Source organism: Lepisma saccharinum, chromosome 1, assembly GCF_977018435.1.
Source record: "Lepisma saccharinum chromosome 1, izLepSacc3.1, whole genome shotgun sequence".
Lineage (NCBI taxonomy): Eukaryota > Metazoa > Arthropoda > Insecta > Zygentoma > Lepismatidae > Lepisma > Lepisma saccharinum.
In genome coordinates, this window is record NC_139229.1 from 115,624,094 (window position 1) to 115,639,775 (window position 15,682).

The 15,682-nt window shown below is 38.4% G+C and overlaps 1 protein-coding gene across 17 annotated transcripts in view; it reads right to left on the reverse strand.

Annotated features, from left to right (window-relative positions):
* da (transcription factor daughterless) overlaps positions 1-15,682 on the reverse strand; it is a 338,039-nt gene that overhangs the window by 31,429 nt on the left and 290,928 nt on the right. For 16 of the 17 annotated variants that reach the window (XM_083137037.1, XM_083137007.1, XM_083137010.1 and 13 more), the window contains 5 exons: positions 12,721-12,802; positions 6,250-6,404; positions 5,573-5,809; positions 3,678-3,869; positions 41-100 (listed from right to left, as the gene is read on the reverse strand). In XM_083137037.1, the coding sequence (XP_082993163.1) occupies positions 41-100; positions 3,678-3,869; positions 5,573-5,809; positions 6,250-6,404; positions 12,721-12,802 (726 nt within the window). The remainder of the gene's footprint in view (positions 1-40; positions 101-3,677; positions 3,870-5,572; positions 5,810-6,249; positions 6,405-12,720; positions 12,803-15,682) is intronic. The other variant, XM_083137022.1, reaches the window with a different exon arrangement.

Here is a 15,682-nt window from a genome sequence, read left to right on the forward strand (position 1 = left end):
CATGAATGAAAGGGATGTGACAAATACAAACTAACATTACCTCTGCATGGTCTCTGAGAAATCCTATAGCATCATCTAATCTTTGTTGTTCTGGGGCTGGCTGTTGTGTGGAGACCAAAGACGTAACAAAACAAAAAGGAAAAAAAAAGCAAGGCAAACATTAGTACCCATGCAGTAAAAAAAAAAAAAAGCAAGCACCTGCACTGCAAGGCCTTTACAATACATGAAACTTAATAATCTTCTATGAAACAATTTTAACTGAAAATTTTTTCTACTTTTTTGTAAACAATGCTGAGGAGATTTGGAATTATGTGGATACAAAGTACACCCAAGGACAGTTCTCTTACCATATAATTGTGAGATAAAAATGTAACAGTTGGGCTGAAAAGTTCGTAGGCTGACTCATAGATGGCGTTACTAGAATTAAATCCATGTGATTTTTACTTAGTACTAACCTTCAAAAGATATGTGTATAAATTTCACAGCTGCCGGATAATTAGTTCGTGAGATATAGCATTGTGAGTGAAGCAGCTTTTGTTATTGTGAAAAAATGGATAAAAAATAATTTCGTGTGTTAATAAAGCATTGCTTTTTGGCGAAAAAAAATACTGTTGAAGCCAAGGCTTGGCTTGATAAACATTATTCGGACTCTGCACTAGGAAAATCAACCTTTGAGAAGTGGTTTGCTAAATTTAAACGAGGCGAAATGAGCATCGAAGATGATGCACGCAGTGGATGCCCCAAAGAGGCTGTTACCGACGAAAACATCAAAAAAGTCCACAAAATAATTTTAAATGATCGTAAAGTGAAGTTGATCGAGATAGCTGAGACTTTAAAAATACCAAAGAAACATGTTGGACATATTGTGCATGAATATTTGAACATGCGAAAGCTGTGTGCAAAATGGGTGCCGCGCGTGCTCACAATCGATCAAAAGCAACAACGTTTTGATGATTCGGAGCAATGTTTAGCGATATTCAACCGTAATAAACACGAATTTTTCCGTCGATATATTACAATGGATGAAACATGGCTCCATAACTACACTCCAGAGTCCAATCGACAGTCAGCCGAGTGGACTGCACGTGATGAACCGAATCCAAAGCGTGGAAAGACGCAACAGTCGGCTGGCAAGGTTATGGCATCAGTATTCTGGGATGCGCATGGTATTATATTCATCGATTACCTCAAAAAGGGCCAGACCATCAACAGCGATTATTACATAGCGTTGTTGGAGCGTTTAAAGGATGAAATCACGAAAAAACGGCCCCATTTGAAGAAGAAAAAAGTGTTATTTCATCAAGACAATGCACCGTGTCACAAATCAATGAAAACGATGGCAAAATTATATGAATTAGACTACGAATTGCTTCCCCATCCACCATATTCTCCAGATCTGGCCCCCAGTGACTTTTTCCTGTTTGCAGACCTTGAAAAGAATGCTCGCTGGAAAGAAATTTAGCACTGATGAAGAGGTAATCGCCGAAACTGAGGCCTATTTTGAGGCTAAAGAGAAATCGTACTATAAAAATGGCATCGAAAAATTGTATGACAGCTATAATCGTTGTATCGCCCTCGAAGGCAACTATATTGAATAATAAAATAGAATTTTGTCAAAAAAAATATTTTTTACTGTTAGCCTACGAACTTTTCAGCCCAACTGTTATGTAGGTGGACATATTTTGCAACAGCAGGTCACAAAATGTTATATTTTTATTTGTCTGAAAATAAATTAATATGGTATGATGTTGTTAGGAATATGTTTAGAAATGTCAGCCCAAAATCTTCATGACAAAAACAGCAACGGCAAAAGTGGCTACAAAAATAAAATGCAGTGAAACTTCAGGGGGATAAAGTGAAAAGGTTTTGCTTAGTGAATACTTTAAGTTGAAGCATTCTCCATAAGAAATACATGGAAGGTTAAACACATCTATTGGTTGATTTATTTGCTTTCTTTTACCTTGCTTTTTGCCACTTTTGGCTAATTGCAAAGAGTGATGATATGATGAAGGGGCACTCACAAAGAACACCTATGCCCTGGCTGGGATTTGAACCCACGACCCCTGGCATCGTAGAATTGAGGTCAGCTAAACATATTTATTAATGATATTTTTAGTATACCATATGTAGCTTAAAAACTGACAAAGATACATTTACAATTGCAACATAAGGAGAAATACATAAGCTATAACTCTGACAAATTGGTTTTTCCAATACTTAAGTGCATTTTGACAGAATTGAAATGTATATGCATTGGGATGCTCCTATGCTTTAACATGGTAGCAAGAGCACTGAGGGACACGTTGCCTTGCATCCCACCTCACTTCAGGAACTGATCATGACTAATTTTGAAGTATCTCAAGGAAGACAAGAGTTCCTCAAAATGCATAGGAGACGATAATAGGCAGTACAAATTGAAGGTACTGTTCTCTCACTCTAGTGAATCTATGCATTATACTTACACCCTATTTTGTGGTCTTCACTACAGAAAATTTGGCCTGAAGGCATAGGCAAGGGTATTTTTTATAGACCATAGTTTTTTATTGTGTTTTACATTACAGAAAATTTGGCCTGAGAGCATAGGCAGGGGCATTTTTTACATAGATTTTTTGTTTTGTTTTGTTCTTTTAACTGTCCGAGAGGCATGTGCAATGTTCCCACAAACAAATCTCCTCATACACTTGCATAATTAAATTTTAAAACCATTAACTACTCACACATCAACCAATTAAAATACTAAACAAAACAAATGTAATATCCACCCAAAAAACTGAAATGTGCATTAAAAAATATTCATGCTAGGTCTGTAAATTCAATATAAGTCACAAAAATAATAATCCATGCATAAGCAGTGCAGTATCCAACAACAACCACTACAATTTATTATTCATATTGTGACATAACTCTTTACATACACTGGTTAAGAGCAAACGATAACTTACAAGTAAAACTGTTGTTCAAATGTATTTACTACACCAGATATATTTTTTTGCACTAGAATCACACACATAAAACAGAATTAAACAACTTTATTACCTGAATTATTACAACCTATTAACGCCAACATCCACAGACTACCAAATTATTACTTAAAACTTGTTCACTCAGCTTGAAATGTACCACAATATTAATTTTTAAATGTGTGCAAAGTTCAGTATAATTTCTCCATGTTGAGTTACAATCTTTTCATTGATGTTATACAGTATTATTGAGTTTATCAATCTGGAGTAGTGGGGCTTACTAGTAAATTTATTTGTTAAATTGCAAAGCAGCAATGTTTGCATACATTGCACAATAGATAACAAAAGAAATAGCCTCCCAACTAAAATGGCAGTGATTATTTGAATAATTAAACATCTATATTTTAATAATGTATTTGCACACAGATATATTTTTCTTGAAGTAACTTGCTGAACAATGCTCCTTCGATTGATAATGAAAGTGTTAAACTTGCATGAAAGTGTGCCTTACAGGTTGCTACTCAAAACACATATCCTTTTCATGATCACATTGCATACAGGAGCATCACTCACCTGTATTTTCCCACTGTTTTCATGGACATAGCTAATGCATGAACAATAAAGCAAAAATACAGCATTTCAAGGGAAAATATGTTGTAATCTTTAAAACCTTTGAAAGCAAATGCATGAAGTACCATGAATGTTGGCATGACTCACCATGTGGATATTTCGATCTCCATAATGCGGTGAGGTGGGTGTTGTAGTGTGTGGGGCATGGGGTGCTGCTACAGGTCCAGTCTGAGAGGCAGACCACTGCTGCTGACTGTTGTTGGTCAACGGAGGCGGAGAACTCACAGGGGTGGAGGGGTTTGAGCTGTAACTACTCGCACTCTGATCTGTTGGGTAGATCTGGAAGAAATTAACATTTAATTGTTAAGCCAATGAATCTTCTTACATAAATTTGAGTTGGAAACAGCAGCCAGTTGTTCAGTCTAACGTACCGACAAACCTCACAGAAAAATTATGATATTCTTTTCTAACACCAATTCATATAGTTTATCCATTCTTACTGACAGAAATATTTGAACAATCCAGCATTTAAACCAGCTGTTTGTGGGGCAGATAGATGCACACTATTAACAATAACTAGAGGAAAACTACTAAGATAATTAATACCTGCATAATATATAATTCTTTTTCAAACACTAATCTCTTCCCGTAACATTTGGTATTCCACAGCTAGTGCTACTGAATTTCTATATTTGATCATTAAAGCATTTTGGAAAACTTGTTGTTCAACAAAGTGAACTGTTTTTATGGAATGAATATTTAAATTCCTTTAGTACTTACTTACTCAAGTATTTAATGTATGAAGGACACACCTTGTACTTGTACTCCTTTGTAGACAATAATAACAAACACATAAAATGTTACCCATTTCTTGATAATATGTACTGTACCATACTGTGAATTTTACAATAGTTCAAAGTAATGTCAGTGATTGTATGTACTTATGACATTTGATACCATAAACAATTACTTGATTAATCAACAAGTTTATATTTAGGAAATGCGTTTGTGTACAAATGTGACTTATTATTTTCTTTGGGGGGGGGGGGGTTAAATCATCCCTGTTACCTCTCTTGCCAGGAATATTTTTGTCTAGAGAGAGGCCCTGGCATTCTTCCATCAATTCACACTCTGGATATAACAATGCAATGTAACTAATATATCAATCTGTCCCATGCACAAGTATAACAACAACAACTCACTTTATACAATCATAATTTCGAGTTCATTTGCATTAAATGTTTGGTCTTCTCATCAAATATTATGTATTTTGCAAATCCTATTTTGAAGAGACATGAATCATAAAATTCAAAGATTGTTTTTGATATGATTGTCAATATATATATATCAAAACCAAAAACAAAATTTACTAAGAACTGATGTAAACAATATATGTTTATGAATACCAGGTGTCCCAAAAGTTGCTGGACCGAGAAATAAATATTTGTGTTTGAAAACAATACTTGTGTTATTAAATCAACAATAATTTAATAAATAAATACAAATATTTATTTCTCGGTCAAGCAACTTTTGGGACACCCGGTATTATGTATTGAATTTTCACTGACAAACTACTATTGCAGAGCTTACTGTCTCCCCATACACATAATTACAAATTAGTGCAAAATAGTGCAAGCATGGAAAGAAAATATAAATTAAAACAGACAGTCAAATACTGATCAATAGAAAATTAGGCATCCATGATAAGTAACAAAATGTGAATAATTTTGAATGCAAATATGTACAGTTGAAGACACTACACCATAACTAACCCATTAATTTTCAATGAGCTTTCTAGAAGCCACAAGTGTCTGTGACTGTATACTCATAATGTAAGCATTATATTTGTATGAAATACAAAAAATATTTTCCTCCCCAAATCCTATAGTCTGCAACTTTCTGTTCTGCACACACACACCAAATAACTGATAAATGGATTACAAACAGAAAGAATGTGAAAAGAAAATAGAATGAAACCAACAATATAGCATGTAAAGACACTTAAAGATATATTTGAATAGCTTTAAACTTTCAGCACTTACTGAGGCAAGAGCTTTTCCCAGTGTGTCCCCAGTCTGAGGTGCACTTTGTGGTGGCGGTGCCGCATGACTATGGCCGGGGCTATGACTACTGTACAGTGGACTGGACGTGGGGACGGCAGTGGGCGGGTGAGGTGGTGCACTACTTGCGGAACTTCCGCCGCGGAAGCTCGACATTGGAGGAAGACCGGAAGCAATGAGTGAAGATGAGTCCTGGCCAGGAGACATTGTTGCATAACCCTGGTGGAAAAGAACAAATATTGTATCATCTGGACTTGCACAAAGCCAAAACATCTTAAATATAATGCACATTTGTACTACTGTTACCTTTATTACAAAGAGCATAAATATATATTGCTTATTTAATAATTTGAAGCGTATCTGTATAAAGGAAGATTTACATTTGACAACCAGTTCACCAAGAGCACTAGAACATTTTAGTTGCATGCGAGAGACAAAAATATTAATTTGCACATCATTCATCAATGCTACCAACATACTGAAAGCTGAGATTTGGCATGACTAGCTCCTGAAGTAATAAGTAAGAAAAGATTAACGAACAACAAGTATTTTAGCAGTCAATTATTTAATTCAAGGGGTATTCAGATGATGGCAAAACTTTGTATAATTTCGGAAATACACAATACTTTTTAACAGACCCTTTGCATATTACTACTCACCATTGTGTCATGCGTGAGGTGCATAGGTGTAGGATATGCTGAATGTGGTAGGTTAGTTCCACTGCTGAGCACAGCAGGAGGACCATAACTAGCATAGGATGATGGCTGAATCTGCCCGCCAGACCATGGATCAGCATTAGGTGCTCCACTTCCATCTGAAAAGTGCAAGATACATAAAAATACTGCAAATGAAAACAGGAGAAAAAATTCAATTGGCAGTATTTAAACAAATTTTATGAATGCACCCTGAAAAAAAAAATGATAAGTGTAGGCACCAATAAGTGAATAATATACCTAGGTACAGGAATTATGGTGCCTTCCATACAGTGGCGGCGATTGGCTCACAAAACTGGTGGGGGCAAAAGTGGCGAAAACTGGGAGGGGGGCAACTGTCCTCCTCGCTCCCCCCCCTAATCCATAATCGGAACCAGTTGAATTTGTATCTTCCTCACAAGCTGTTTTCATTCTAAAAATATGAAAATGTACCGTATTATACCGGTCTCGCTGTTAATTTACGGAGATACGATTGGGAGAAAAATTAAAAGCGCGACTGGTGGTATTTCCGGCCTACAATAGTATAAGAGCGCGGGCAGATTTCAAGAACATGCTCGTCCGATTGGCTCTTTCGAGCGCCTTCTGTGAGGCATACGAAAGGCAACTCCGCAATTGACCAATCCCGTTGCTTACTTCCTCTAGTGACGCAATAACCTAGGTGAAAGGGAAGGGTTCAAGCCGAAAGCTAGTGGCTCTGGTATAGAAACAAAAATATGCAGAACGAACATGTAAATTAACAGAGCTAACATGTAAAGAATTCTGTAGTTCTTGCAAACACCTTCCAGCCATAATATACGGAAGCTTTGACAGACGGACGGTCCTGTTGCATGTTTGCATTTGTAGAGCAAGAGAGGCAAAAACGCACGGTAGAACAGTTTTCGAAAGAGGAAAAGGGGGGGGGGGGAGGGCGCGGTCACCGAAACGAAAACCATCGCAAGACTCCTCTCGAAGCGTCATCTATATCCCGACATCTTTCACGGGCAACAAAATCACTTCTTACCTCTTGGGAAGACGAGTTCACTCCGCTGGTCAGTTTCTGCTGCCGCTTATCGATCAATCTTTCTTCTCCAGACAAACTTTTAAAGGGGATCACAGCTACTAACACAAAGTTCCCTACTTCTCAAAAGCTTTCCACACAAGGGCCCGGTGCTTCCCCCCCCCCCCTCCTACCTCCCCTCACTCCTTTCTTCACGGAGGTTATGAAACAAATTCATTGGATTTTTCACACGTCAGAAATCAAGAGACGCTTATGATTGGATAAAAGGCACCTTGCATGGTCTGTTCCCTAAATCTACTGCCTTGTCAAATGATTCAAGTTTTTTTTAAAGTCAATGATCAACACAACAGCGTACTTTAACTCGTGTACCAAGTTCAGCATACACAATAATTTATGTATATCAACAATTGAGAAATTCTCAAACCTACAAATAAAAAATATATATATCCCTCAGGACAATGCGTACGCAGAGGGGAAGCTGGTGGGGCTACAGTCACTCCCGTAATCTCAGAAAAATCAATTTTAAATTAAAATAGTCAAGAACTCGGAAAACCCAAGGTGCTAAATGCAAATTCGCTTTAAAATGACGCCTCCCCCGCCCCTATTACCATTTTTGTCTTCGATCAAATTTTAAAAACTAAGGTTAAAATGATAATTACGAAATATTTTATAATATATATGCCGCCTCTACCTACAACGCAGGCATGTGATATCCGCTTTGACAATTTCAGCTCCCACCGAAAAATAATATTTGTACGCTAGTCTCCCGACGGAGTCGGTTGGTAATTCCAAGTTACGTGTATACCAGTGCTTCCCACACTTTTTCGTTTCACGACGCCCAAATCAGAATGTAGACCTATCTAACACTTGCAACGCTCAATTAGTGTGATTAGGTTGCTTGCTGTAAGTTAAAAAATGAACACATATTTCTAATTTAGAAACATTTTACATGTAAAAAGTACTAAATAAGCACATAGCAATCATATAATTTCAGTGAATAAATGGAACTTCTCGCGGCGCCCTGTACGCCAGTCAAGGCTCTCCAGGGCGCCGCGGCGCACACTTTGGGAACCACTGTCCTATATTCAGTGCTACTGAGTACCAAATCATGCTGGATGGGTACAAGAGCGGTTCACTGCCTCGATGGTCGGGTTGTGATGATTTTACTCGGAACACTTCAAAAATAGATATTTGTGTTATCTGAAAATCGATCATATGGTTATTTAGGTGGATACACCCCACTATGGCATAACGTGTTTTTGTCCCTTGTGTAGATCGTTTCCAATGAATGGAATCGCAGTGAAAACCTATGCAGAAATGATTGTTAGGGACAGATTTCGAAGGCACGTGTAATGTCTAAAGCAGGTATATAACATTCCGTCCTACTGGCTAAGTGTTGAGAATGCGATACTCCAAGCGTGATGGTTAGATTTTGGGTTTTCGGACCACGTGGTGGACACCTTACATGTACGTATTTGCAGTTCTTTACGAGTTGTATGCTTCAGATGTTTTAACATTTATTTATGAACGAACAGTTGCATTAACGTGTTGATTGATGGAACTATACAACGTGGCCTTCCTGTCAATGAACCGTACAATCCTAAGATAGTGCATAAATGTTACAAATTCATCTTAGGCTCTTCTGATGCACTTATTCCAAAAGCATGTTCCTACACGTACAGTCACCGGCAATAAAAATGGGAAACCTAGATTCTGAAATACTCGCTTCCCTGCAAGGCGTTGTGTTTTGCCTTAACTTTATGGCGGTGGTAAAAGTTGCCATTGAAAATTTACTATCAATATCCACTTATCGCCGTAGATTTAGGCAACACACATAACGCCTTCCTTGGGAAGCAAGTATTTCAGGATCAAGGTGTCCCATTTTTATTGCCGGTGATTGTACACCTTCATTTCTCTATACTATACTGACGTATGCTTCTTTTCCTTAGCTTTTCATCTGCGTATTTCATTATATAATTACACAAGAACTTATATCACGCACGACTATGAGAAATTAACGTTATACAACAATCATGGAAGTATTTTATAACAAAATAAATTGCTGTAATTTGCTGGGAAGGTATAGGTTCTGGCTTACGTGAACGTGTGCTGCCATGCTGTATGCAAGTTCGGGCAATACGTACAGTGCCAAGGACAAGTATTTTGGGTTGCCTGAGGAGTTATTCGATCAACATCTGTCGTATTACCGTTAAGATATCGATAAAAATTCAGCAACTGCAGTAATACCAAGACGCCTATACCCTGCACGAGATCTTAGGCACACATCTTCGATAATTCTCGTGCTTCTGAGATCTTGCAGCTCTTACTCGGACGCTGGACCAATCGTGAAATTCCCGACTTTGAACGTGGGATACCCAATCTATTCGAAGAAAAGCCCCTCCCCTCTGCTTAAAAATAAGAACCAAATGTAAACACTGGACGGAGAAGACACTCCCCCAAACACCGCAATTTAACTATTGCAGGTGGAAAACACTGCTTATTCTCCCCTTGTTTCCAAGGGGAAGAGGGAATCGAAGGGAACTGCATTTTGAAAACAAAGGGCGCCCGAAGGTGAACAACACCTGCGAATAAGTCTCTCTATCGGAGGAAAGATCAAACAAGAGATTTCATTCGACCACGGTGTTTCTCTTATTCTGCAAAACACGCAACGTGTCCCCCGAAACAAACACGGCCACTGACTAACAATGCACGAGTTCTCTTCTCTTTACCGTGGTGTAGGTATACGGCCATCAGAAGCAAGCTGGGAGTTGTTGCTCAGGTTCGATAACACATCTGATTTACACTCTCCGCCTGTTTTTCATTTTGCCTTAGAACTCACTGGCGTAGCAGGGCACAGTTTTCTGGAGGGGCTCTCCAGACATTTTATGGCACATCAGGAGCTTTGTTAACAAATTCTACCACCGAAACTGTGAAAAAAATATTATAAATTTCTTCCCTCCGAAATCAGGATAGTAAAGTTTCCGAATCCAAATATTTTTGGCGATCCCTATTCCGAACCACTACATGTCTAAGCAGGGTATCAAACCTGGGACCCCTTGATTACAATGTAGTATTAGCATTTAACACTACACCATCTGGGGGAGGGGCTTACAAACAACAATTATGCTATTGGGTAAGCTACAAAAATTTCCACCTATCTCTACTGCTGTAAGAAATGGTTGCTAGAATCAATCTGTACTTGGTGCTTTTTTCTACCTCCAGGGTTACAATTCAATGCCTGTATTATTTGCACAGAGCGTGCAGAATAATTTCACTACAGCAGATCCATTCTAAACAGAAAAAAGAAAATATATGTTACGAAAAATCAGTGTGTGTATGACCTGATTCTTTTCTCTGAAAAGTTATATATAAAACTCGAAATTTGTCTTTGTTTTTGTAAAATAAAAAAAAAAGGTCTTCGTTATCAAGTACAAAAACGAAGATTCTTCCAGAACGCAGTGTAAGGTCTGCCTTAAAAGGTATAAAGAACGAACGCTGCAACCGGTATGCCGAGAGAAAAAAGCCAGATGCGCATCGACAGACACTGCACAGGTCGACTCGTCTTCTCCGTGTTTATAGCAAAGAAACATGAGCGTGTCGTGTATCACAGCTCTATGAACATACCCACGGAGCGTAAAGAAATAAACAAGGTGGGGGAGCGGGTTTTCTGTACCAAGGGTGTAATCGCGATGTGCTCCACGGGTGCTAATATACCTTATATCTTAGGCAAAAAGAAAGATATACCACCCTGATATATGAGGGGAAATGGGGAGGAGAGCTGCATATGGGTGGTGGCAGAGAATGTCATTAATTGCTGGATCTAGGTATTCGTACACAAGAATAGTAATAACTCTTGTTATCTCGTTATTATTTACAACAACTGGCGTGTGGCTGCCACGCGAGAGGGCCGGGTTCGATTCTCGAAGTAGGAGAACTCAGGCGGAAATTTTACAGACCATATCCTGGATAAGGCGGTTCTGGAGTTCACCCAACATCTAGTAAAATGGGTGTCTGTAGGATGAAAGGGGGGGGGGGGTGTAAGGCAGTCGGAGAGTGGTACTGATCACATTTTAATACGAGAATAAATAAAACGAGAAGCCTAGAAAATAGTGCACATTTTCCAGTCCTATGAACTTTTCCCCCATTACATGTATTCATATTGCTATGTTTTTTAAGCCGACGGTACTATTTAAAAAGTTGTTAAGTATTACTTGATAATATTGCGAAAGTTGCTGTGGCTTTCCCGACGGGTGGACGTGTTACCATCTACAGCATTAATAAACCATGAAACAGTACTTGTACAATGAAGATTACATTTAAAAATATGTGTTACGATATTAAATACGGCTGTTATATCACTAATATACCCCAGCCTCTGCGACATATTTGTTAGTGTGGCGCGGTACGAAACCACATGTCTCAGGTAGAAACCTGGGAAAGCATGAGTGTTTCGTTGTTTGTTTCTTCATTTCTTTCATCACTTTCTGATAGGTAGAAAAATGACAAACATAAGAAATGCGAGACAAATGGACGGTATTTAATTTGCAAAGAACATCGTCCAACACATGACGTAACTTTGTTCTGACAGTGAGGACCGCCAAAACTAGCACTTACATCGATTCTAAACGTAATAACTGAACAGTCAAAGTGATTAACCTCAATCACCATTCATTAGCTGCTCAAAATAAATTAAGAAAACTACAATCTGGCGCAGGGCCGCACAAATTACAGCACGAGGGTCATATCCAGCGGAAGATAAAACTAAAAATACTTTAAACACCAGCTCAATTTTCTCAGAAGGCAGCATATTATTACGAGTATTATTATTATTGTGCAAATACAGACTAAGAAAGTCATGAATTCAACTAAAATAAAGCTACACATTTTGAAATGTAGCCTAATTTATTCATTAATACAATATTGGGTTATAAGTAATTAAATCTTCCACCGGAGTAGCCTTTCTAACGAAGGCTGTAACTATACTGATTATTTTTTTTAAAATGCAATGGATATTTACATACGCGAAATTGAATTATTACAAAAAAAAAAAAAAGGACTGGATTTGAAAATTTGGGCGCTAGGTGAAAAATTTCAAGTTTTCATGGCAATCGGGCGCCCTGTATTTTTTTACCCCAGGTCATATCTAACCCACCACGGTTTTCTAGAATGTCTGCCTAAACCTCTTCAAGTCTTCAGTGGAAGTAAAAAGCAATATAGCCTGCTCTACCCTATGGCACTGTTAACATATAATATTGCTGAATTTCTTAATTATCTTGTTGCACAGTAAATTGACGAGGGACTGATTAATGATCAATAAGACACTTAAAAATTGAACTTTTTGGGTTTACATTTGCAAAAGAATTCAAGTTGTAGTATACAATACAAGTGAAAAGTTGCATTAAGATTTCACTGGTACTTACCCATGTAAAACGAATCGTTGTATATTCCTCCTTTTGGAGAGGTATACCTTGGAGAGTCTTGACCGAATTCGTCCGAGCCATACTGAAAAGAGAGAGAAAAAAGCTTAAAAAATTGGCATACTTAATAACAATAATAATAATTTGCATGAAACATGCAAAGCTGAGTTTTCAACACATTTGCGGATTCCGAAAATATGGTTTTAACCTGTAGCTGCGTTAAGAGTGGTACGCAACAATCCTTTCATTGGCCATGTATGAAAGGACCCTAAGCCATAGCGGAAATCTTCTGGGCTGACCCTATTGGCTGTAACCAAACTTCTTTTTTTATTTTATTTCTTTGTGTACAGCCAATGGCAAAAATAATAGCAGGCAAATTGTCCATCACAATTTTCATTTTTTCTTCTTCAGAAATTATATTCTATATCCTGTGTTGTTTCAAGGAATGAAACTCTGTTGATGTAGAGTAGATGTTGTCACTTGCTTATTTACTTTTTATTTCAATTCCTGATAATCACACTGTGGAAAACAGGCCGAATGGAAAATAGTGAATGACAGTTCGTCTACTATTACTTTCAGCGTGGAGTGTACATACATCCTTGGTCACCAATAACGCAAGCTTAGGAAATCGGGGACAGGGAGGTGTTCTTCCAGAAATCCAGAAACATGTATTACGTGTATGGGATACTGTTGTGTTCTTCACTAAGTGCCCGAAGATGATTTGAAGTTGATGTTGATCTGTAATTCCACTAAAACTGTGAAGGGAAGGAGGGCACGGGCAAGCGATTGTTATTGAAAAATAATAATCCAGATACAAGTTTACCTAGTCATCCCTAGTCTCGTCGAAACTAATTAAAATCTTCTGGGCAGGAATTGCCAAACTTACCCAAAATCTCAAATACGCACTATTCAAGTCCGGACCCACTCAGTTTCGCAACGCGATATAATCACTAAATCGCAGAGCCCAGTGTGATTGACTGAAAACTACTTTTGCCTACAAATCAGAATGTCTACGCGGACTACATGAACTTTTAAACCATTAAGCTGCAGAGTTACAAGTCTATAGAACGTTACTACCCTAGAGCTAATTTGCGAGATCGAACCACTGCAAAACACGGACGTTTCCTTTTCTCGAGGCCATTAAAAAAAACCCAAAGTCAGAATAAGAACTGAATTTAGAAGCGTGGGGAATATTTGCATAATTATCGCATTTCCACACCCTCGATGCGCCCAAAGCATAACAATGCGAGGGAAGCGAGCAGTACTTTATCCAGGAAGTCTCGCGGGGGCGAGGTAGGGGCTCCCTGCCGAAGGGGGGCGGAACTTTCCGTAATGGGAAGATGATGACGTAACAATCCAACTTCTGCCCACGTGTCAGCCGAAAACAAGTGATTTATGACGGCGCACACGGCCAACTTGCAGGGAAAGTAACGCTGCATGAATTTTAGCGCGCCTCTTAAGAGGGATGACTGACTGCGGGGCGCAATCATTCTCCTCTTTTAAAGTTGGGATTCTGGGAATATTTTAGGTGTGCTGCTTGATTCATTTTCTCTTTTTCTTTTCCTAATATTATTTGTTCACCAACATCATGCTGAAAGGGTTGCATTTAATGCCTGACAGGTATTGCATTTCCGGATGTAACGATGTATCCAAAATGTATTCAAATAGAGCGTTTCTCGTAAAAGTCTTGGTCAGGCACGGAGCACCGTCCTTCGGCACAGACAAACTTTTACCATTGCTGGAAGCACTTCTATAGTCCCCTTTGTTATGGACTACAACTCAGCTGTCGTAATCACTTTCGCTTTTTTGTCGTCGAGAAGCGTTCACAGCATTTTGAGTCGGGAAAGTCCGCAAGTGCCAGATCAGGTGTGTAAAGCGGTTGTGGCATCAATGGAATATCCATCCCCTTTCGAATTGCGACATTCCGCCAAACCAACGTAACAGGGTCTCACTCTGCAGCTTCCATCTCACGATTGCAAGTTGCAACACACAGAACAGCCACAGTCGCACTTGCCAACGTGACTTGCAAGGTTGCTACACACCAGGGCCATTCCAGAAATATTTTGATACCACGTGTGTAAATCTAGAATTCAACTGCCTCGCAGCAAAATTAAAGTAAAATTCCAGGTTTTCAAGGATAAATATCTCACATTTAAAGGTCAAACATTCTGGTGAGTACAACTTCTTTCCTCTCAGGTTTGAAAACATTTCATGCTTAACTGATTGATTTCCTTTTACTTTGCTTTTCTGCAACATTTCGCTAATCGCGACGCTATTTTGTCAAATGTCAACCAGTCGAACTCAGTATTCGCACAACTAATAGTATATTGTATGTATTTTGGTATTGAAACTAATTGGTACAGTGCAAGAATTAAATTGGATGTGGTATAACTGCAGATTGCCGACAATGATCGTTTCAAGCTCATGAGATTTACACGCAGGATCAAATTGGTTACGTGTGTCAATTCCGCATCTCTGACACCCTTGACAAAAACACACCTGGAAGAGAGGATTCTTGTATACTAGGGATAAAAGTGTGTTCGAAGAATAAGTATGCCCTGGTGTACATTTTAAAGTGTTTTTGAAGACGAACAAGAAGATCCATTACGTTAAAAATGTTTCGGTAGAACTAATATTTCATGTTCGAGAACAAAAGCCACGCAGAATTAAAGTTAATTCCCGGTATCAATAATTCTTGCATAATTCCCACAATTCCTGGACAATAGGCACCATTCACAGGCATGGCAAATGTGTGCAGGTGTAACATTTATCGATACAGACAACAGGCCATCGATCCGTTCAAAAAACGAAAGATCTTCGTATATATTCAACATATCTGACCAGGTGACACCAATCTTAGAGAAGGGAATTATGTACTTACGCACTAACAAATGGGATTAATAAAAATGTATGACTGAACATTTTGGTATCCATAAACAAAAGTGCGTGGTGGCCTTTACTAAAT